This window comes from Artemia franciscana, chromosome 1, assembly GCF_032884065.1.
Source record: "Artemia franciscana chromosome 1, ASM3288406v1, whole genome shotgun sequence".
In the NCBI taxonomy this organism is placed as follows: domain Eukaryota; kingdom Metazoa; phylum Arthropoda; class Branchiopoda; order Anostraca; family Artemiidae; genus Artemia; species Artemia franciscana.
The window spans coordinates 4,825,693-4,849,383 of record NC_088863.1 but is presented as its reverse complement, the minus strand read 5'-3'; the positions used below and the strand labels follow the sequence as shown (position 1 = coordinate 4,849,383).

Here is a 23,691-nt window from a genome sequence, read left to right as displayed (position 1 = left end):
CTTGAAAGAAGTGGGAAATCAATTTTCAAAGTCGGAAGTGAGTGCAAGATTTGTCAACCAAAAGCTTTGGTTTTCATGCATTATTATATGTTATTTTTCGATGTCGTGAATATACTTACAATGAATTTCTCAACATTTATGTAAAAAATCCTCGACTGAATGACTTCATAGCAGAAAATACCCTCTCCTACCTATATAATATGGATTTCAGTGCCCTAAGGATACAATTTTTTGCTAATATTTGTAAATGTGTTTATTAATAAAACAAATTAATTTATAGTGATTCAGCATTGATTCGTAGTTGAAGGTGAAAACATCTGTCTAGAATTGGATATCATAAATTTCAACCAGTAAGCTTTTTCAGTGAATTTGAATCCTTGCGAAGCTGGATTTCGCAATAACTGGCAAAGGATTAAAGCTCGTGACCTTGAGTAAAATTATTACTCAGCATTTCAGTAAGTGAGAGATAATCCTATGGTCATAATTATCAAATCATATAGGCTCATCAATTATTTTTACTAATAAGCGAGCAAAGGGGGGGGAGGTTTTCTGTAGCAAGCGTCGTCGTACCTGTCGGGAGTGTGTCTCCCTTAAATTACGGGGAATAGATAGCAAGAGCCTATGCCTCACACTCGCTTATTGGCATTTCGAGCTTCTGAAATTTAGCCAACTACCATTCAGCTTTCGTGCGGTTAAGACGTGTTTTGCCATGTTTATATTTTTGACTCGGAATTGGATTAACAAACTTTTTGCATGAAAATGGACTCTGATTCGGATACGGACTGGTTTGTTCATGCCTCGGTTCTGAACTTTGTGCAGTATAATAATCAGAAAGGTGTCGAAGCTAAAGTGATCATAAAATTTGCTGTCAAATTTTTCGAGTCAAGGGATTTTGGCAAATCGGAGAAAATTCTAAGGGATTTGTTGCCGAAATTGACCGAGCCCTATCCATGGTGCATGAGTTCAAACGCAGCTCTGAATCATTTGAAAGACATGTTAGAACTTCTTCAAAATCAGAGTGCTTCTTATCAGTGCTTCTAATCAGAGTGGTTGAATATTTTATATTCAGAGTGCCTGTCTTTGTTATTTGTTCCCCAGCTGAAGTTCCCTGTATTCCTGCAGTTGCTTACTCCAGGATAGCTTCTAGGCTTAATGGAATTCAACAGAATCTTTAGCAAGTTAATGAGAAAATGTCAACTTACGATCTGAATTTCCCCAACCTCCCGAGCAGTGCTACTGGTAGTGACATAAGCAAAGTCACTGTTATTATCACGAATGTACCGCGTGATCCCGATAATGCATCTAAACGGAAGGAAAGAATTGACTGTATTTCTGGTCACGAGTGCATTGATACTGTGCGCGCCTCTTGTGGTAAATTGATTGTGAAGATCGATAGCGTGGGCACTGCTGACTTTTGCAAATCTGCGCGCTCGGTTTTTCGTGATTGTGAAGCAAAAATGGTGGAGAAAAGGTTTTTCGGTATAATGAAAGGCGTTGCATAAGATCTTGATTTTGCGCCTCTTAAAGCTTGCAGGGGTGTTCGAGATGCTATGAACATTGGGAGCTCAAATTGTGTGTAAACTCCGTTCGAAGACGAAATTTCTCTTTCCTTAGCCCTTACATCTGGACTGAAGATAGGCTATGAACTATTTCGAGTGTATGAATATCGGCGAATTCCTAGGTGCTGCAGGAAATGTCAATCACCTGACCACCTTGCTGTAAAATGTCCTGATCAAAACTACAAATGCTCACGGTGCTCTGGTCCCCATATGAACTTTGGTGACTCACCTTGCAGTAACACCCCCAATTGTGCAAATCGTAGTGGAAATCATGTTGCTTACAGTTTTCGTTGCTCCAAACTAAACGCTAATACTAATTCCAAAGTTCTGCGACCTTATCGCTTGCAATCATGACTGAGTATAAAGTCCCAGTGTGCTCTTTCAACATAAATGGGACAAAAGATAAAGTGTTAAGCCTTGATGAGAAACCAGCTAATCATGATGTTGTTCTCTTACAAGAACACTTGCTCTCAAGTTGCAGTTAAAATTTTCTAAGGCGAAGTTCTCAACATGTTGTGTTCACCATGAATGCCCGCCGTACCCGAGGCAGGCCTTCTGTCGGTCTTGCCTGTATAATTAAGCGATCTTCGCCTAGCTATTTGTCTCCTAGATGCTACCAATCCTCTGAACGCTATCTTGCAATCGGGCTTGCATACGTGATCCTAATCAACGTCTATTTGCCACATGATAGAAGATCCGTTTCTTCCTTCTCCAGTTATGCGAATACCTGCAACAAATTAAAGTCTCTCATATCTGGTATTGAGCGTCTGGGATACAAGTGGGTGTTTATAGGCGACTTAAACTGTGACATCACCGTTTCCTCGACACGAAAGGATGCGCTTTTTCTGTATCTACCGTCAGCATTTAAGGTCCTAACGAAAGACCTCAGTTTTACATATATCCACTGTAGTGGTTCTGTCTCAAATTTGGACCACTGTTTTTGCTATCATTCATTGCAAACTTCAGCAGTACATGTTGATGAAGATGAGAGAGATTATGATCATTTACCTATGTATTTTGATATTACGGTTACTTATGACGAATACTCGAACCAACCATCACTGTCGCATAAGTGGTTTGAAAAACGTGGTTGGTCTAGTGCAAACATGCCTCTTTACCTTGCTACACTTGGAGCTCTATTGTCCACCGTACCTGTCCCTTTCCATCTTCTTTGCACAAATGCGTACTCCAGTATTAACAATGCTCGTGCCGATTTGAATCGCTATTATCGTGACATTATCTTATGTATAAAGCAAGCTGAAGATTTGGCCGTCCCGCTGATCCGTGTCAGGCGGAATACCCAAAAACCAATGTGGAAGTGTGATCCTTTGCTGAAAAAAGTCAAGAATAAGGCCAAATTCTGGTTAAGAATCTGGTCTGCCTATGGTCTACCTTCTTGGGGTACTGTGTTTGATCTAAAACGAAAGACGAAACCCGAATATGAACGCCATTTTCGTGCCGTTCGTTACTCCGGTAAAACTTTTCCGAAAAGTAATAGTGAGTGGCGTAAAAGTGATAAATTCTTCCACGTTTCCGGATACAAGTTCTAGCGATATTATATCTTGTCCATCTTGGATCGAACATTATTCAAAAATATTTTCGAAAATTAATAATGCAGTGCATAAGCGTTTCTCACGTTTGCTCGAAAAAAAATTGCCGTTAAGTTTATGTCAGGGACATGTGATTACAGTTGAAAAGTGGGCTATCGTTAAAGGTATTAATGATTTAAAATCAAAATCTTTGGATATTGATGATATTAGTGTTTCGAACCTTGTTCCCAATTCTTTTGAACTGGTATCTCATCTCCAACTGTTTTTTCAAATGTGTTTTAGTAGTTAATGTGTGCCCGACTCGTTCTTATGCATGAAGTGACGTAGCATTACGTCACTTCTAAAAAAAAGGAAAAGACTCGATTTCTTGTAGTTCTTATAGGCCCATAACGGTAGCTTGTACTCTTAGCAAGCTTTTTGAACACATCCTACTACCTTATATCCCTAAGCTTGCTCTAAATGATGATAATCAATTTGGTTTTAGATCTGGGCTAGGCTGTCAGCATGCTCACCGTGCTTTGACTTCTTTATTAATCGATGCCCATCGCACTCGTCGCGTACTTCATTTCACAACCCTAGACTTGACTAAAGCATTTGACAGTGTTTGTCATACTCAAGTATGGACATTATTATGCCAGAGAGAAGTAAATCCGTCGGTAATTCACGTGCTTCGTTTTTGTACTCCCATTCTTACCTTCGCCTTAAGTCATTAGATAATTCTTATTTTTGTTATATCTCTGTTCGTTGCGGTGTAAGACAAGGGGGAGTTCTTTCTCCATATATTTTTAATGCTTGTAGTGAAAATGTATTATCAGAAACATCGACTATGTGCCAACTAGGACCATCTGATATATCATATCTAGCTTATGCGGATGACCTTCTTCTGATTAGTCAAACTGAGTGAACAGAGGAGCTTTGGCACAAACATGGTCTTGCCCGTTCAGGTAAGTCAGTTACTTCTGCTTTCCGTGAAATCGGCCTGTACCTAAATATTGACGAGTGCGATTTTCTCGTTGTCAACGGTAATAGTTGTTCATAATCACTATATTTCGTTGGCTTGGTATAACAGTTTGCGATTTTATGAATGCTCTACGGTCTCGCGCTGTCAAAGATATTAGTGACAAGCTGAGGCTCGGTTACTCTAAGATTGTAGCAAATCGTGGACACTGTAGGAGAAGAGCGCTAACTCGACTTTACTCAAATTTTTGTGATCATTCTGCACTCTTCTGTTCTGGTACTAGGCCACTTCTGTTGACTGGTGATATAAAACGTATTCGCATAAATTATTACCGGTACTGTGAATTTCTTTTATATCTACCTCGTTCTTACCGGAATACAAAACTGGTTAAAAAGTATTTTGCGACATATATTACTGGTGTTTTCCAAAAATTATCTGCCAAGCTAGCTATTGAAGTGCTTTATAGGCTAGGATGTTTTCATCACCTTATCCGTCTTTTTTCTGTATGTGATTAAATTTGTTTCTTGTTTTACCTTTGCTGTTTTTCTTTTGTATTTACTCCTCTTAACCTCTGTTTTGTGAAGTGGGTGATAAATAAATTATTATTATTATTATTATATGTGTACATTATAAAATCTTTTGTCTTCATCATTTAGGTTTCTTCTTCTTATTCGTCATTTAGGTCGTGCTCGTCGACAACGGTTAGTGGTGGCAGATCATTGAGATTCAACTTGTATTGATTTTGGTGTGCAAGGTCAGGGTCACTGATACTAATATAATTCATATTGTAAAATTCACGTGTTTCAATTTGCTTATTTGAAGTAATGTCACACACGATATTCTAATCTAATATTAAGAATCACTTTCTGTAACATCCAAATTAAATTCATTAGGTTTACAATCATAACTACCATTGTCCTCACAACGGTGACGTAAAAGCCATACTCTCTTGATGTTTTTACAATGAAAACGTGATCCAAATTCTTCTTCCCAAAACAATTTAAATCCATGACAATACCAATCCCTTAGAAATAAACTGAAATCACATTTAGGTTTCTTTCCAATCATACCAGGGTAAGTATTTTCCCATTGATCACAGGAATTAAAATAGTGACAATTGGAATATAGGTATCCTCTAGGATTAGAGTCATAAACTTCTTCAATACAGAAATTACAGTCCTTAAGTTATCAGTATATCCTCTATTTAATTTTCATGGATCGCATAATCGACACTTTTTGTTATAGTCACGAACTATATTCCAGTTCTCACACGACGAGCAGCTGCTCAGTGTACATAAACATAGTGGACGTGTTAAGAACATTCTTTCACTGTATTGACTCTCACACCACCAAATATGAACTGACTTGTGAGCAATCAGAATGTTCTTTTTAATTCTAGGGAGAGAGAGAGAGAGAGGAGTAATCGAGTGACATTAAAATCAATTATGTCTGTTTTGGACAGGATTTTTTAAATTGTCGTCTGTTTTCACGAAAAAACAGAGATTGAAAAAACAACACGGAAATTTGAATGTTTATAGATAGTGTTCAACAGCAAATCTGCAATATTATTTTGTTTAGTTTCAATTAGTACGTCAATAAATTGGGTAAATGCAGTTGGCCCATAGCATAAAAGCTTCATTCAATAATCCAAAGTTGGAGAGTCATTTTCCATGATAATATCAAGCGTTCTTTCAGCAAATATTTTACTTTGCACGGTTAACTTCTAAAATTAATCATTTAGATTCAAACACTTTTCCAATGTTACAAGATTCCGCATGATTTTCTGTTTTTTGAAATCCATCAATTTTTTGTTCGTGACGCTCCCACTGCCGATTATAGACTAAACTAACATAATCAAGTTTCCACTTTGTGTAAACTCTTAATGCCTATTGGTTCCTTAGAGAGAGAGGAGTAAACGGTCAACTAAAATATCTAACAAAAAACAAATAATTATAAAAAAATTTTGCTGTCAGAACTTTAATAGTAGAAACATATATTTTTAATATTTTTATGAGGTGAGTGAATCCATTATCCTCAATGTGCTTCTTGATTGCATTCAAGCCATGTTGTAGTCTAGATGTATTCATTTAAGCTGTGAAACATGATTGTTCTTCTGGTTGAAATTTACTCAAAGATGCGACATCCACAAATGTCTCATCCCATCCAAATGTCAGTCGACAATCCTTTCCAATTTTAACCCCGACATTGCGGGCTCTTGTCTTCACATCGTCACTTCAACTCCTTCAAGTTCCAATAGTATAAAACGACTCATTTTTTAAACATTAGAACGTTTTCTCAACTTGAAACAATATAAACTAATCAAATGTTTAGCCTAAAAGGTGTTTCTGTAACAAGTTCATTGGTATTGTTAACTGGGAATCTTTTCTGAAGATAGGTACTAACTTAAAAAAATGGATTGTAAATTTGGCTAAAATCCTTTATCCGCAAGAAGGCCTTACGAATATAGAGAAACAAATTCTAATAACTTGAAACATCTCGCAAAGCTAAGACAAGCATGCCTTCACAGACTCTTTCAATCCACAGCAATAAAAAAGGGTGCATAAAAGAGCTCGAAAACACCTTCTCTGATTTTAATTTGTACTAATTGGGGCTATTTTGGTAAGTTGCACAGCAGCAACTTCTAGCCTTTTACTGCAAATAAAAAAAAATGTCAAATTTATAAGAAATTATAATCGCTACTATCCAGAAAAAAGGCAACTGCAATAGTTGCAGATCGTTTTTATTTACTCTTACTTAGTCAAGCCTGCTCAATTTCAGTATCAATATTGCTTGTTCAGTTCAAACATACTTCCCCTTATACAGGAGAAAGTTTTCTGCAAATGTCCAAATTAAGCAGCATTGACTCATAATAGATCATTCTTGTTACTGTCCACCGACTTTACAGTGTAGAAAATTGGATTAAGTAAGGATTAGCTAAAGACAGCTGATTTGTTAATTCTAGAAAGTGGACGCTTCTAAAGGCAGAGGAAGATATGTGAAATCCTTTACAGGAAGTGTCTAAAGAGAGTTTTTGATATTCGTTCGACTGACCGTTTGTCAAAATTCTTTAAAAAGGAAGTTGCTCTATCTGACTTTGTAGTGCTGAGATGAAGCAAAGGTTGAGGAATGCAACAAAATGCTTTACAAAAGAAGTTGCGTGATCTGAGTTTGTAGTGCTGGGATGAAGCAAAGGTTGAGGAATTTTGAAAAGGTTGAGTCGCTATTTGAGCTTTTAGGCCTTAAAAGTAGGGAAACTGTAGGGGATAGGAGCGTAAAGCCACTTTCCCAAACCCGAATTCTACTGTACGTTTTCCAAAAAATGAGTTACAAAACTTTATTTAGTACCTTTCAATTCTCATTCAACCCAACACTTACTACTTACTCAAATTTTACAATCCTTGAGTCTGTACCTGATAAAATCTCCTTCCGTATTCGTGAGGAGTCGGTGTTTCTGAGAGGATAGGGCGGAACTGAAAATTCCAAAAAGCCTTTCTAAAAAGAAAAAGTCGTATGTCATATTGGACTCCACTGCCTGATTCCCTGCGGATCGTTCTTTATTGACCGTACAAAGAAAAACACTAAAGCTTTTTCGTGCGCGTAATATATTTTGAAATCGAAGAGCTGGTGATGAAATGCCATGGTATTTTCCATATTATTTCAACAGAGCCAATGGACTACAATTTTAAAAATCTGAACACCAAGTCTCTCCTTACCTAAAAAAATGTTGTAAGTACTGGTACAAACACTCTAATGAAATATAACCAAACGATGGGTAATTCAGAAGAGTGAGAACGGGTGCTAGTATCAACAAAAAACTACCGACACCATCTTGTGTTATGGTGACATCTGGCATATTTTTCAGTGTAATAATAAAAAAGACTAACTTAGTGAAATTGATAAAATTGAGATAATAAGAAGTATATGATCTCAGTTCCTAACAGAAAATAATTACAGAGCTGGAAGAAATGCCAAGTGTCGCCACACGCTAAATACCATTGATATTTTGTTTTTATCTACACTAGCACTAATTCCCATTCTTATAAGTCACCCATACTATTTTGGTAAGGCTTTCTATCTTTAAAAGGAATGCTCATTACTATTGGCAATCAACTGTAATTTCTTTATAAGTGTCAAATGACAGTACAGAAAAATAACAACGTGTAAAACTTTTAGAAAAAAAAATCTTTACCACGTCTCTCCCCAAACCTTTACCACGGAGCCTCATATCCCATACTATCCTGTGTTTGTATCAATATCTATTCCCTATGTGACTGTCCCTCATCTAGTTAATCATCTAGTGTTACTTCATCTAGTTAAAATCTATCAGAAAATGTATGAATATCCCATTCAGTTATTGCTAGCTTTCGGCTTTTTTAGCTTGCTTAGCAACATTAAAACTTAAAACGAACAGGAATTATTGCGTATATGAGGGGGTTTGCCTCCTCCTCAACACCTCGCTCTTTAAGCTAAAGTTTCAATTTTGTCCAAATTCTTTAAGAACGACAAGGGCAATCTAATCAGAATAATAAGCCTTTTTTAAAGTTATAAATTAAACTTGTATTGGAGAAGTATTGAAGAAGGGGCAACCCCCTCATATACGTAATAGCTTCTGTTCTTTTGGAGTTTTGATATTGCTCCTTACTTTCAGTCGAAAAAATTTGTTTTTCTTATTTAATTTCTGATCGTTTTTGAATAATGCAGGGAAATTTAGCTCCCTCTCCATGGCAAATTCCTTCTTCTCACGGTAAATCTCTTCATGGAAAGTTCTTCCCATGTAAAAGTTCAACCCTAGTAGAAAGTTGCTTCACAGGAAATTTGCTTTGCAGAATTTATCCTATGAAAAATACCCCATGGAGAATTTTTAAGGGGGTAAATCCCCCACTGCGTCAAGATAAGTCTATTGGAACCGCAAAAAATTTTCCACGTGACAGTTCACCTTAGCTTATCCACACGTAAAATTGAATCGGCAAAGAGAAATTAAGACGAAAGAAAAGAATTTCTTATAGGAATTCTGGCTACTTCCCTCAGGATAACATTTTCCTTGGAAAGTCCCCCCCTGAAACTTCCCTCTCCACGAAAAAATTATCCTCGTAGAAAATCCTCCCAGCAGAAAATTCACTCCCCCGCTCGAAATGTGTCTTTATACTTCCAATAACAAATATTAAATATAAACAATGGGCAAAATTCACAGCTTACAAACTTTTCTCCAGGGGCTGTGGGGGTCATGTTATCCCGAAAGGCATAGTTACTGGGCTTTTCAGCTATGCTGAACAAAAGAAGTATCTCAAAATTTTGATACGACGACTCTGAGGAAAAAAGGGGGATGGTTGCCGTTCAATCGTTCTGTTGTTTTGGATGAGAAAGAGCACAATATCACCAGCAAAATCATCATCAAAGACAATGCAGCTCTCATTCTACGAAGGCCCTTTAACAAAGGGACACGACTGAAACGTGTCTTGAATAAGAATCTTGAAGAGCACCGAGAGGATACAACCTTGTCGTACACCAGAACGGTCTAGGAATCATTCCATAAGGCCTCCAACATTGGTTCGTACAGCACCGAGCTGGTCTTTACATAAATAAACAACAATTCAAATGATTTCAACCAGGATGTCGTAATGTCATTGTATTTTCCATGGGGATTCCCTGCGTACAGAATTAAAAGTTTTTAAGAAGGCGATAAACGCTACAAAAATTTTCGTCTGCCATTCTGAGAATATTTCTGATTTTCCTATTCATAGTCATCGTTTAGTGTCTCTTGTTTCACAGAGGGGGGGGGCATTGTCTCCTGCTGGTGGCCATTGGGAACATCCCTGCAAATATCTTTATACAAAGAATTTGCCTTGGAGGCCTAGAAAGGAGTGACACTGTAATTAGTTTTGATACTTAGAGGAGTACATTTTTTAAGGGCTATTGTCATTCTAGTTAATTATTATTTGTTTTTGGCTAATACGGATTATTGACCATTATTACACAATCTGAACAAATCAGATAAAAACAACAAAATTGTGTAGTTCTGAACAAATTTTAATATTTCTTCCAAAATTTTTACCATGCAAATGACTAGCTATGATCAACGACAACACAAACTAAAAACAAATCACATAAATTACAGTCAATAAATTTCTGCTATTTCTACAACTGTTATCATTTCAAACAATAAATTCAATTGCAATTGATTAGAGATAAAAATAAACAAAAGAGACTAAAAAGTAAGAAAATAAGATTCGGACTGGATTTATGGAAAAATACATGATGATGGAAAGCTAATATAATTAATTATACGAAATATTACAGCAGATATGGGAAAGCGACAAATTCAAAGAATAATTATGCCAACTTATATAAAACTAAAAGGGAATGAGAAAAAAACATTTAATATAATATATATTAATATAACATAATTAAATTAATTAATATAATTAATATATTATATTAATTATTTATATTATATTAATATTAATTAATATAATATAAACACCTACATTATTACTAAAACAGCAGAACATCATGGGTTTTTAGCAAATTTAAATAGTTCTTCTAAAATGTTAACCATACTACTTACATAGATAAGCTAAATGAAATCACAAACAAAAAACAGTCAATAAATTCGCCCTACTTCTGCACCTGTACTCATTTCAAGCAATACAGTATACATTGTTTAGACCCATAGACGAAGTACATTAGTTTCTATCAATAGATTTTGTACTATTTCTAATGGATTTGTGCTCTTAAAAACAAAGTGCATTCGTTAGTGTCAATAGATTCGTGCTATTTCTGCATCTGCACTCATTTTAAACAATACATTAAGTATAACATTGATTAGAGGCAGGGACAAGGAAGAAGAACTAAAAAATCAGAAAATAAGAATTAGGCTGCTATCCTATTGCTCTGATAATCAGCAATAAAAGCATAAACATGGATAGCTGACGTACCTGATTTTATCAAATACAATAGACATGATAAAATATTTCTTACATTACACTGAATTTCCATTAATAAATCAAACGAAATGAAAAGGGGCATTATATTTCATATATGACAGTGGAAAATAAAATAAAGTTATTTTTTTTTTACTAGTAATGATGCAAGTCTGATGCGTTTTTAAATGATATTTAAATCAGAACGATTTTTTCATTAATTTACTTTTTGTATAGAATTTTTAGAAAATAGTAAAACAATAAATTCATACCAAAATCATTTGTATTCAAACAAGCGTCGAACTTTTATTATTACAATTGATTTTTTTTAATTTCAATATTTTATTTGAAATATTATACCCGTTTTCATTTTGTTTTATTCGTAACAATATTTATGATATTGATAATAAAAAAAAAACAGTCAGAGTGAAAATAAACTAAAGTCGAAAAAAAGAAAATATTTCTCTTCATAAAAATCTGCATTTATTACATGAGATCATGTAAACAGAAAATGTTTGAGAACCAAATTTGAGTAAAGTAAAAAAAAGAAAATAAAGAACAAAATATCAATATTACAGAAACCAAATAAATGACCTCTCTACAACACTACAATTCGAACACCAGAAGTATCATGACGTCCCAGTGAATTTCCAAACATTAGAATGGTCAATAGTTCAATTTTGAATTATGTCCAACAGCGTTACCACTATGATAAAGAAGAAGATGAATAAATTGCTTCTCAATAATAGGCTTCAGTGTTATCAGAATAATTTTAACTCTTTTAACTAATTTAACTCAGAATAATTTACGCTTTTATGCTCCAAAAACTCATACTTCAAGTACACTGAGGCTATTATTGAAAAAGTGCATCTTTTCCATAAGAATTGTTACGAGAAGGTTTAGAGATCGTGCAACAACTATTTAGGTTCTTGGGAAGCAAACAGCCCCTAAAAATCAGCATCACCATGATCGTGAAACAACTATCTAGGTTCTTAGGAAACGAACAGCCCCTAAAAAATTTTGTGTTGTGCCTGGTTTCACCAGTATGACAAACGAGATAATGAAATAGCTTGAAAAGCTTTATCAGCATCACCATGATCGTGAAACAACTATCTAGGTTCTTAGGAAACGAACAGTCCCTAAAAATTTTGTAGTATCCCTGGTTTCGCCAGTATGACAAACGAGATAATGAAATAATTTGAAAAGCTTTATCAGCATCACCATGATCGTGCAACAACTATTTAGGTCAAACGAGATGATGAAATAATTTGAAAAGCTTTACCAGCATCACCAGCATCACCATGGTCGTGCAAGAACTATTTAGGTTCTCGGGAAATAAATAGTCCCTAAAAAATGTTGTACTGTACCTGGCTTCACCAGTATGGCAAACGAGACAAAGAAATAATTTTTATGTTGTAGGTTAATTTGCCTAAAATAATAAAATTTATGTCGCCAATACAAAAGCTAAAATTATCGAAAGATAGAGCCAAAAAGTTCCATTCAGAATCTAAATACTTATACTAACATTTTTACGGTGCTTAGATAATTTCTGTGTTTTAGACCATAACGTAATTATGTCAGTCATCCCTTAAAAGTTCAAATTTATAAATGTAAAATAAAAGATAAACACATATGCTTAAAAGTAAAATTAACAGACAATCATTCAGAAAAATACACAAGGTAAAAAGAAAGTTAACTATTGACACATTAAACCTTTAGTTTTTTGCAGTCTGAATCCATGGAGGATTTAAAACAAGACAACGCTAGTTTCCTTCAGGTTTTCATGGAAGCCAGAGTGTTATACATCCAATAGATACATCAAAACTAAACTAGGATTAAAACACTATTTGAAATTCAGATGAACAGGCGCCTACAGGGGCTAGACAGGGTGCCCCCTTTGTAATACCTAAGATATGCAAAAAGATTTTTAAAACTTTTTGCAGCCAATTCTTGTGAATATCGTTCTGTTTGGTTTCCGGTAGTGACGATTACCGGATGAAAAGCTCTTATTAGAAATCGGTCTGTTGCCAGCTAACATTTTGGCATTAGACATATTGGCGTTCGTAAGTCTTATTGTATATGGGACTTATTTAAAGTAATTGGAAGCATTAATTGCAGCCTAACTTCGAAAATTTTCAATTTCAAAATCTCTTCTTTTTATCTGATTTGATTATACTTTATGCAAGTAGCTATTATTCAATTAGGAGCTATAGAAAGACACTAAATATAAGGTATTCTATTATAATCTATTTAGTGGTATTATTGAAGGATCTATTATCATTATTTATTATATTTTTATTTTTGTGGGGAATAGGAAGAGGATGAAGGATTGATATGTTGTAAATTATGATGTTATTACGACTTTTAGTTTATTAATTTCATCAATAAAATTTCTTTAATTTTATAATTAAAATTTTGAAATATTTGATTAATGAAATTAAGCAAAATTCGGTACACGTATTTTGGTAAAACATTAAAAATACAGTTTTCTTCAGTAGTCTATTTAGTGGTATTGTTGAAGGATGATGGTACTGTTATGATATTTGTTGTAGTAGAAAACATGTTATAACTTTATGAAATTAAGTTATTATTAATTCATTTTATCATTATAAGTCTTCTGTAAGTTGATCGTTTCATAAGCAAAAATGGACTGAAATAGAAAACAAAATGCGAGTGATGTAGATTGTTATTTGGTTGAGGGTACACCTTTTTTTTGTGTACTGGACCCCCTTTTCGGACCATCTGGAACCCGGTTTTTTTGGGCAGCCCGGAAGCGATTAAATACGGACTTATTGGTTATTTGTATTGTAAATATTTTGCTCATTGATTGACAAAAAAACTTTTCGATATCAGCCAATTAAATAATTAATCTTTAAAACGCCCATAATTAGTTTATCAATGACGACAGGGGCGAATCTCCAGCATTTTTATTGGGGGGAGAGGGGTCCATATCCGGATAGTCAAGGGGCATGAGCTATATAATAATTTTTTCCTCTAAATTATTGGGGGGCAACTGTCCAGCCCCTTGCCCCTCCAAACGACGCCCCTGAATGACTATAAAAGCCTAAAATTTTAAGACAACTAGGAGAAAAAAGAACATTTTTAAATTTGATAAAAAGGAAATCAACTAATTGATTTTCAGAATGTCCATACTTAATTTAGCAATAACATGTGAATCCCGAAATTTCTGAAGATCATAGCTGTAACAAGCACTACAAATGGCGGATTATAATTTCTTCTTTTTAATTTTGCTTCATAGCAGTATACTGTCTGTTGTGCACGTGATTTTCCTTCCCATAGAAACTATATTAACGCAATGTATGTCGGCTTTCATCAGCTGTCATTTCAGTCGTTTATTTTTTTGGGGTTATAAAGAAAATAAAACTGTACATTGAAAATAAAAAGATTAATATTTACAAAACAAAACAAAAAAATCTGAGGAGCTGAAAAACAAGTTCCCACCAACGATTGTAAAATCATCAAAAATAAATTTTGAGTTTTGTTAAAACTTTGTTTTGACAAAAGAATGCATGCACCTTTGTCTTGCATGCACCATGCACCATGGTGTCTCTGATACCAGCAAGGACATTTTTTTCTGGAAGGCCGTAAAAAAAAGGATATATTAACGTATAAAGACAAAAAAAAGCAAAAATGACAGAGCAATTTTTCAACTGAACTAGACATTTCTGCAAAACTTGATTAAAACCCTGTAGGCTATCGCAAATCTTTATAATTAGGAACAAAATCCAATAAGTGAAGAAGAGGAGTATCACGACAGAACATTGCCAGTTATTCATCCAGTTTGACCACATGAATTGTCTCGACCTTCGCAAGTAATGTCTTTTTGTCCCTAAATACTATCAGTACCCTATTTGAAAATCTACACTGATATTATCAGTTTGGCCACTTAATATCGCTCTTGTTTGATGATTTCCCGAAGGATTTACGGTACGCACTAAATTAGCAACATCATTTAGCACAAAAAACAATTGGACTACCAATATTCCTGAGATAAACAAATTACACTAAAACTTTAAAACCTCTTGTAAAAAGCAACAAAAAACATAAAATATATCACAAAAGAGATCAAAACAAAACACTAGCTCTGTTCAAAGGCATATCCATAATTTTTGTTCGGGGGGGGGGGGGCATTCTTTGGGGTGATTTTTACAAAAAAAACCTTAAAAAACGCATCAGAAATTTATTTATATGCATTTTTTACATTTATACGAGTCAGAAAAAACTCGGAAAGGAGGATCAAACCCGGTAACTCCCCTCCCCTGGTTACGGCCTTTACTCTACTCTTGGCACAAGTAATTTCCAAGAATATTTCACCAGAACCTTTTAATAAATTTTTAGTTCTGGTGCAAGTTTTGTTTCCCAATCAGCTTTTTTCAGCGCCCTAAAATTCCAAGAATATTGAAATATTTCCAAGAATATTTGACCAGAACCTTTAATGAATTTTTAGCTCTGGTGCAAGTTTTGTTTCCAAATCAGCTTTTTTCAGCGCCCTAAAATAGGCTGCTATAAAATTTAGGTGAGAGTATATTTAACAAAAATTATTAGAGTAAGTTTAAGGGTATTTAATAAGATAAATCATCTAAGGATGTGATTATTTTTCAGCAAACTACAGTTCTTCATCAAGAAACGGTTACCAGTATTATTCAAGTTCACAATTTTTTGGTAGCTTATTATAACAACTAGGGTACCCTCAGAACTTTTCTAGCGGTTGGACAAAGGTAGGAAATATTTTTTTTTGTTTGTCAGAAAAGTATTACATTTCCACCACATACTACAATACTACATACTACGTTTTTCAGGGGACAGAGGAAAACGCAAAACTTCCACCAAGTATTGTTAAATTTGGCACTTGTTTCATACTTCTAGTTTTCCAAAAATTTTCCAGGGAGGAGTTGAAGCTTGAAAACGAGATTCTAGAAAAGAACTACATGGTTTTAGAATTTTAAATCACATTGAAATGTTGTATGTTTTAACTTTCAAGAACAAACGGGTGGGGGACTATGCACGGGGTGTACCCCTGATAATAAGCTAAAATAATAGGAACAATATTATGTTTAACTAATAGAATAAATCATGAAAGAATTTGATTACATTTCAGAAAATTATATTATTCTGTTAAAACATCATAGCTGATACTACTGACATTTTCATAAAAGTTTAAAATTTATGAAAAATTGTATCCTATCACATATATTAACAGTAATCAGATCAAGCAACAAGTGTCCTAGAAATATTAGGAATTTCAATTATTTTCAGGCCTTCTCCATTAGAAACGATACTAAATAAAAGAATTGCTTAATTTGGTAAAATTTCCGTAACAGCTTAAAAACAATTCAAATGATTTATGAGTCAAGTCAATTAACTAACATAATCTTCCACTAAATCTGTTAACAGTAATCGATTAACTGATGAATGAGTCAATCAATCGAATGAAGTAATAAGATTATTTGATATAGTAAATCATGGAACAACTTCATTATTTGTCAGCATACTATAATATTCTGTCAAGAAATAATGGCTAATACTCCTCAAGTTTTCATCAAAATTCCAAAACTTATGAAAAAACAATTTTTCATTACATCTATTAACTGTAACCACGTCAAGAAACAAACAATCTGGAAATTCCAGTATTTCAACCACAGTTTGCAGGCCTTCCCCATTTGGAACTTTTAAAATTTGAATCTGTTCAGTACTATTTGTGAAATTCCCCTTACAGTCACAAAACACTTTACTAACTGAAAAAGAATCTCTACTTCTACGTAGCAGACCATTTAGGGTAAATTCATTTGAGTGGTAAATAATATCACTTGAATTCAACAAGGCTACCCATTGAGTACGACCCATTGACTGGAGTAAGCAATCCAGCTTGATAGCAACTTTATCCAAAGATGGGTCATTTATAGGACTGTTCCAAGGAATAATTTGAACTGAAATATCCAAACTGGTTTGTAGTAGAGAAATAGCTTCACCAAGTTTATCTGTCAACCCTTTTGTGTAGTAGAAAAAATGTTTAACTCCTATTGCAGAATGGTAAGCAAAGAACTCTATATTCATTTCTAGCTGGAAATCATGTTCTTTATTAGAATTTGAAATACAAATTCCCATGTTATTCCGGAGATATTCAAATTGTACTTCATGCACCGGCAGTTGAACAGATTCTCGTGATTCATCATCACTAATTTTAATAAAAGATATTTTATCAGGAATCTTGGCTGGCTTACATTTCACAAGAACAATTCGAAAATCTTCTTCCTCACTTTTAGCACTTAAAAAATCATACTGTATTGTAAAATTCGAAAGCAAAACACCGTCACTGTTAGGCAGGCTACACACCTTGGATGACATTAGACCGGTTGTTATACCAATAATGATAAACTCATTGTCAACTAAATATGCTGTCTTGACAAATAAGTTCCCAATATTCTGCCACAGTGAAAATGTATCAACGTCACACATGTGCGGCGTTACAGGGCTTGGTGCATAAAAACCAATAGATTCAAGCATTTCCGCTAACTGGTCATATCGATGTTTGTAAAATAGGAATGAAACAGCACATATGATCAAAACTCCTGCTAAAAGTAGACGATAATATTTTCTCATATTTGACGTTGTCTTGCTCAAACAGTACTTGAAAAGTCAACCTGAAACAAGAAAAGACGTCAATTCATCTGTTTATTCCCTGGCGTTAATATTTTGTAAAAAATGGGAGCCGGCGTTTACACCCCTCCCCCCGCGATAAAAATTTTCATACGCAAAATGTTGAAGTCAAAGAGAAAGCACAGAATAGGTACCTCAAAATGTCGATCAGATGTCCTAAGGGGTAACAAAAGGACCAGATATCAAAAATAGTTTTAGGAGAGGGGCTGGTTGGTCTCTAGTCACTTTCAACTTATAGAAAAAGGACTAGATCACTAAAAAACGTCCAGATTTTTCTCAATAGCAAATAATATCCGTCAGCAATTGACAAATTGCAAAATATAGAGCCCTTCCCTAAGGGCTGTGAGGGTGGGTGGGTCTTGTCATCCTCAGAGGCATATTTATTGGTATTTTCAAATATGATGAACCAGATAGCTATCTCAGAATTTTATTCGGATGTCTTTGGGGGGAAAGGGGAAGGAGAAAGAGAGCTAGTTGTCTTCCATTTTGTTTGGTCACTTTAAAAGACACTTGAGCTTTTAGTTTTTTTTCGAACGAGGCATTTTCGACGTAATACTTTAAACTAGGTATCCTTTTCCCAGACCACACTGCCTTTTTATGACGAACAAATAAACATTCATGGGGGATGAGACCAATCAAATATATAACTATAAATTCCAACATTTCTTTTGCAATTAGAAGACATAGAAGACTTTGCCACCTTCATTGGAAATTCATTTTACATTTAAGCAAGATTCAAAAAGAAAAATTACATCACAAAACTTTATTTTACCCTGTTTATTGAACTCTCTGAAAAAAAAATCTAGTGAATGAACCGGAAGTTAATAATTTTGTATTTTATAAATATGTTAGTTTTAATTTTAATACTATAGCATTTCTACTAAGGACGATCGCTGCATATGTGATCAAATATCTAGACTTTTGTGTCTATTTTCACTGTTTAAATAAACGGACTTTTCCCCATTTGAACGTTTATTTGTTCTTCATAGGAAGGCAGTATGATCTGGGAAAAAGAAACCTAGTTTGAGGTATTACGTTGAAAATGAGTCGCATGGGGAAATGAAAACAATCAAGTATTCAACTAAAGTAAGGAGCAACATTAAAACTTAGAACGAACAAAGATAACCCCGTATATGAGAGGGGTTGCTCCTTCCTCAACCCTCGCTCTTTATATTAAAGCATTAAAGTTCTTTAGGAATACATCTCATTCAAATTAAATGACCCTTGTGTTTGAACAATCTTTCTAAAAATAAGAGCCAAGAGCTCATATGGTACTCGTGACGAGGTCGGAAGAGCCAAGAGCTTCTTCCGGCCAAGTTTCATTGCGATCTCTCCACTCTAAGCGTTTTCCAAGATTTCCAGTTTCCCCCTCCAATTCCTCCCAATTGTCACCGGATCCGGTCAGGATTTGAAAAAAGAGCTCTGAGAGACGAGACCTTTCTAAATATCAAATTTCATTAAGATCTGATAACCCATTCGTAAGTTAAAAATACATCATTTTTCTAATTTTTCCGAATTAACCCCCCCCCCCCAACTACCCCAAAGAGAGCCAATCCGGTTTGGTTATGTCAATCACGTATCTAGGACTTGTGCTTATTCTTTCCACCAAGTATCATCACGATCTCTCCACTCTAAGCGTTTTACAAGATTTCCAGTTTCCTCCTCCAACTCCCCCCGATGTCATCGGATCTGGTCAGGATTTGAAACATGAGCTCTGAGCCACAAGGTCCTTCTAAATGTCAAATTTCATTAAGATCCAATTTCGTTCGTAAGTTAGAAATACCTCATTGTTATAATTAATTTTTTTTGAATTACCGAATTAGGTCCCCACACCAACTCCCCCAAAAGAGAACGGATTCGGTCCGTTTATGTCAATCACGTATCTAGGACTTGTGGTTAATCCTCCCACCAAGTTCCATCCCGATCTCTACACTCTAAGCGTTTTTAAGATTTCTGCCCCCCAAACTCCCCCCAGCGACACTGGGTCCGGTCGGAATTTAAAATAAGAGGTCTTAGTTATGAGGTCCTTCTAAATAGTAAATTTCATTAAGGTCCGATCAGTCGTTCGTAAGTTAAAGATACCTTATCTTTTCTAATTTTTCAGTACTACCCCCCTAAACTCTCACAAAGAGAGCTGATCCGTTCCAGTTATATCAATCACCCAATCTCTCCACTCTAAGCGTTTTCCAAGATTTCAGGTACCCCCCAAACTCTCCCCAATGTCACCGGATCCAGTCGGGATTTAAAATAAGATTTCTGAGACACAATATTCTTCTAAATATAAAAATTTCATTAAGATCCTATCGCTCATTTTTCTTATTTTTCCGAATTAACCGTCCCCCACCCCCTAGATGGTCAAATCTGGGGAACGACTATTTCTAATTTAATCTGGTCTGGTCCCTGATACGCCTGCCAAATTTCATCATCTTAGCTTATCTGGAAGTACCCAAACTAGCAAAACCGGAACAGACAGACCGACAGAAATTGCGATCGTTATATGTCACTTGGCCAATACCAAGTGCCATAAAAATTGTGACAAAAAGTCAAACTTGAGCATAAAGAGTATGGGTTGAGGAAGAGACAGCCCCCCATATACACAAAATAATTTCTTTGTTTTTTTTTTACCAAAGGAGCGTTCTCCTGATCTTCTAATACCAGTGATTTGATACAATATCCTCTGAGAATGATACTTCTGATAATCATACTTCTGGTTCTCTGATATGCTGAATCTGATGGTGTGATTTTAATTTAGATCACTTGACTGTTTCCAGCCCCCCCCCTTTCAAAAATTGGACAAGTTTTCTCAAGCTTTTAGCTTTTGATGGGTAACATTAAACTTAATGAATTAAAAGCAAACTTTCAGGATAAAAAGCCAATTTTGTATATACCTATTGTTATCAAAATTCTGGTTTAAAAAGTTTCGATCACCATTGAACCGAATCACCTCTTGCTCATAGTTTGTTACCACGAACTGTTTTATACCTCTTTGAGGCTGTATAAAACTTAATGACCTCTTAAGGTAAGGAAATTCTAGTAGTGAGGAAATTCAAAAGTTCCGTTATAAACTTAAGGCAATGCAGTACCTTAAAGGATCGTCCTGTCTCGTCCATTATAAACTTTTTTAGTTCGTGTGACCAAACTATTCATAATTGATTGGGTGGTCTTGTCATAACTTGTACAACTTGGATAAGAGATCCAAATAAATGACAGAAAACAAAAAGCCAACTCCTAATTTCCCAAAAATCTTGGGAAAATCATCTAACTTCTCACGTTCTATGCCGGAAATATTCACTTTGAAAGAAACTTGCACCATCACAAAATATGAATTCTGTTTTTTCGATTAAATGAAGTAGAATTTTCTTTTTAAAGTTCAGGAAAGGGCAATCCCTAAAAATGTTCCAGCAAACTGCTACTACTATTACTAACTAACGACCTGCTTTCCGTTTAGCCCTAGACGGTTGGCCGAATAGGACAATCTTCGGCAATCTGTCATCCATCATCCCTTAGAACGTGCGTTAACCATCTCAACCTTTCTTTCATTATATCCCTAGAAAGCGGGATTGAACCACAGTTCTCGTTCAGCCTACTTTTTGAAATACGATCAGTCAGAAACCTGCTTGAAAAACATTAAAATCAACTCAACAGAATTATCACTTGACCAACATGGCCACTTTGGGAATTCCCTGTTGTGTCATCCGCTTTGATTGACTAGAGCACAAACAAAAGTCTTATCAGTCACTGTCATATCAGTCTAACGTCGGCGGTTCTTGATGATAGCTTGTAAAATGGAAGAATTCACTAATATCCCCTTTGTTTTTGCGATGGTCATCTGATGCTGAAGCTCACAAAATGATTTTAACGGACCACATCCCCTTAAATAACTTAACTTAAATTGTCCTGTTAGTCGAATGATCACACCTTATTTCCAAAAATTTAAAAAAAAATGTCACTATTAACCCTTGCAAACTATTTGATTCTAATTGCAATCATAAACTTTGCTGTAGCCTAACTGTCGTAACGTAGCGTTATGAAAATTCCTTCGACCACCACACGTCGAACGCGTAGTTCTTTAGGACGAGCTGCTTGTTTAAGGCCTCCGCCAACAGAATTTCACCCACGACATAAAAGTCCATGATTTGAGAGGTAAAAAAAATCCTGACGGTGCGTAAATTAGAAAATTAAAATATTAATTCATTTAAATGCTGCAGTCAAATGCAAAATTTTTCAGACAGACATAAGAACCATCAGTTTCAGAACTGAATTAAATAAAATCAAAAAGTTTTATTTTTCAACTGAAAGTAAGAAGCAATAATAAAACACACAACCAACATATTACACCATATATGGGGAGCTATCCTCCTCAATCCACCTCCCCTCTGTCTTTCGACTAAATCCAAGTATCAAAGTAAACAAGAATCAAAATAACAATACCAAAGTTCCGTAGCTCAGAGTCATTTCCCCAAGGCTGGAGGGGGTGTCGACCCCAGAAGCACAGTTATTTGGCCTTTGAACTATTTTGACCAAAATGGCTATCTCTAAATTTTGACCAGATGCCCATTGAGAAGGAGGGGCATGGGCTAGGTGGCCATTGGACACTTTTGACTCTTAAAAAAGAGCTAGAAGTTTCATTTTCCAATCGAATGAGCCCCCTCCAAAGTAAATATGACCACCCCTTCCACAGAACCTTATATTCCAATAATGGATAACTTACATAAGGTACAATCCTTGCCCCTGGGACTAGAGAAGAATTCTCAAACCCTAAGTTACAGTAACTCGAATCTTAGACTATTTTGGGCAATTGGCTATTTTTTTATGGCTATTTTGGGCTATTTAAAATTTTTTATAAGATGCATTTGGAGAAAAAGTACCCGCCGATCATTTTTGATGACTCTTAAAACAGTAACTAGAACTTTCAATTTCCAATCAAACGAGCCATCTCTGAAGTTTAAAACCTTACAAAACTAGCCCCGGGCTCTGGGGAGATGTGTCGACCCCGAAGTTTTGTTATTTGATCTTTAAACTATTATGAACAAAATAACTATCTCAAAATTTAGATTGGATGCATTTGGGAAAAGAGCCTTGAGGGGTGGGTGGGGGGACTAGTTACCCTACGATCGCTTTTGACTCTTGAGAAGGGCACTAGAAATTCTTATTTACAATCGAATAAGTGTCCTCCGAAGTTTATATGACCACCCTTTCCATAAGAACCTTATATGCCCCCAGCGCACATTTAACAACAATTGCCCCGGATTCAGGGACGGGAGCGGTTTGTCCCTGGAGTTTTTCGTTATATTATCTTTGGTCTATTTTGAACAAAATGGCTGCATAAAAAATTCGACTGGACGCATTTAGGGAAAAGAAGGTCAGGAAGGAGGGGGGAATAGTCGCCATCGGATCACTTTTGACTCTTAAAAGAACTTTTAATTTCTAATTATTTGAGGCCCTTCCAAATCTTATACGACCATATCTTCCATAAGAACCTTATATGCCCCGCAACGTAAATTACAACCCTTTTCCTGGCTATGGGGGGGGTGTTGACAACAAAGTTTTTGTTATCTTATCGTTGGATTATTCCAAACAAACTTGCCAACTCAAAATTTTCATTTGATACATTTGGAGAAAAGAGGGAATTTATGTCAGGGGGTAGATACCCTCCGCTAACTTTTTACTCACAAAAAAGTAACTAGAACTTTTAATTTCCAATCAAATGAGCCACCTTTACAGTTTATACGACAAACCCTTACATAAAAACCTTATACACCTTCGGGGCATAAATTAAAACATTTGCCCCCGGGCTCTGGGGGTTGTGTCGACCCAGAGATTTCCAATATGATGTTTGAACTATTTTTAAAAATGGCTATATTTTAAAATGGCTAAGTTTCTCCAACATACAAATAGCAACTCGTATTACGGATTCTTATAGAAACAAACTGATATTTTTTTCCTTTAAAAAGACTGTGCCAATAAAAAACGAACAGAAATTAATTTAAAAAGCTTTTTCCACAAAAAAAGTCTTTCAAAGAAAA

At 35.2% G+C, this 23,691-nt stretch overlaps 1 protein-coding gene across 1 annotated transcript in view; it reads right to left on the bottom strand.

Moving 5' to 3' along the window:
• Positions 1–9,242: 9,242 nt before the first annotated feature.
• The window catches only part of LOC136024763 (uncharacterized), a 25,748-nt gene continuing 11,299 nt past the window's right edge, over positions 9,243–23,691 (bottom strand). Inside the window, exon 2 of the mRNA XM_065700217.1 lies at positions 9,243–17,649. Coding sequence (XP_065556289.1) covers positions 16,469–17,608 — 1,140 coding nt within the window. The 5' untranslated portion in view covers positions 17,609–17,649 and the 3' untranslated portion in view covers positions 9,243–16,468. The remainder of the gene's footprint in view (positions 17,650–23,691) is intronic.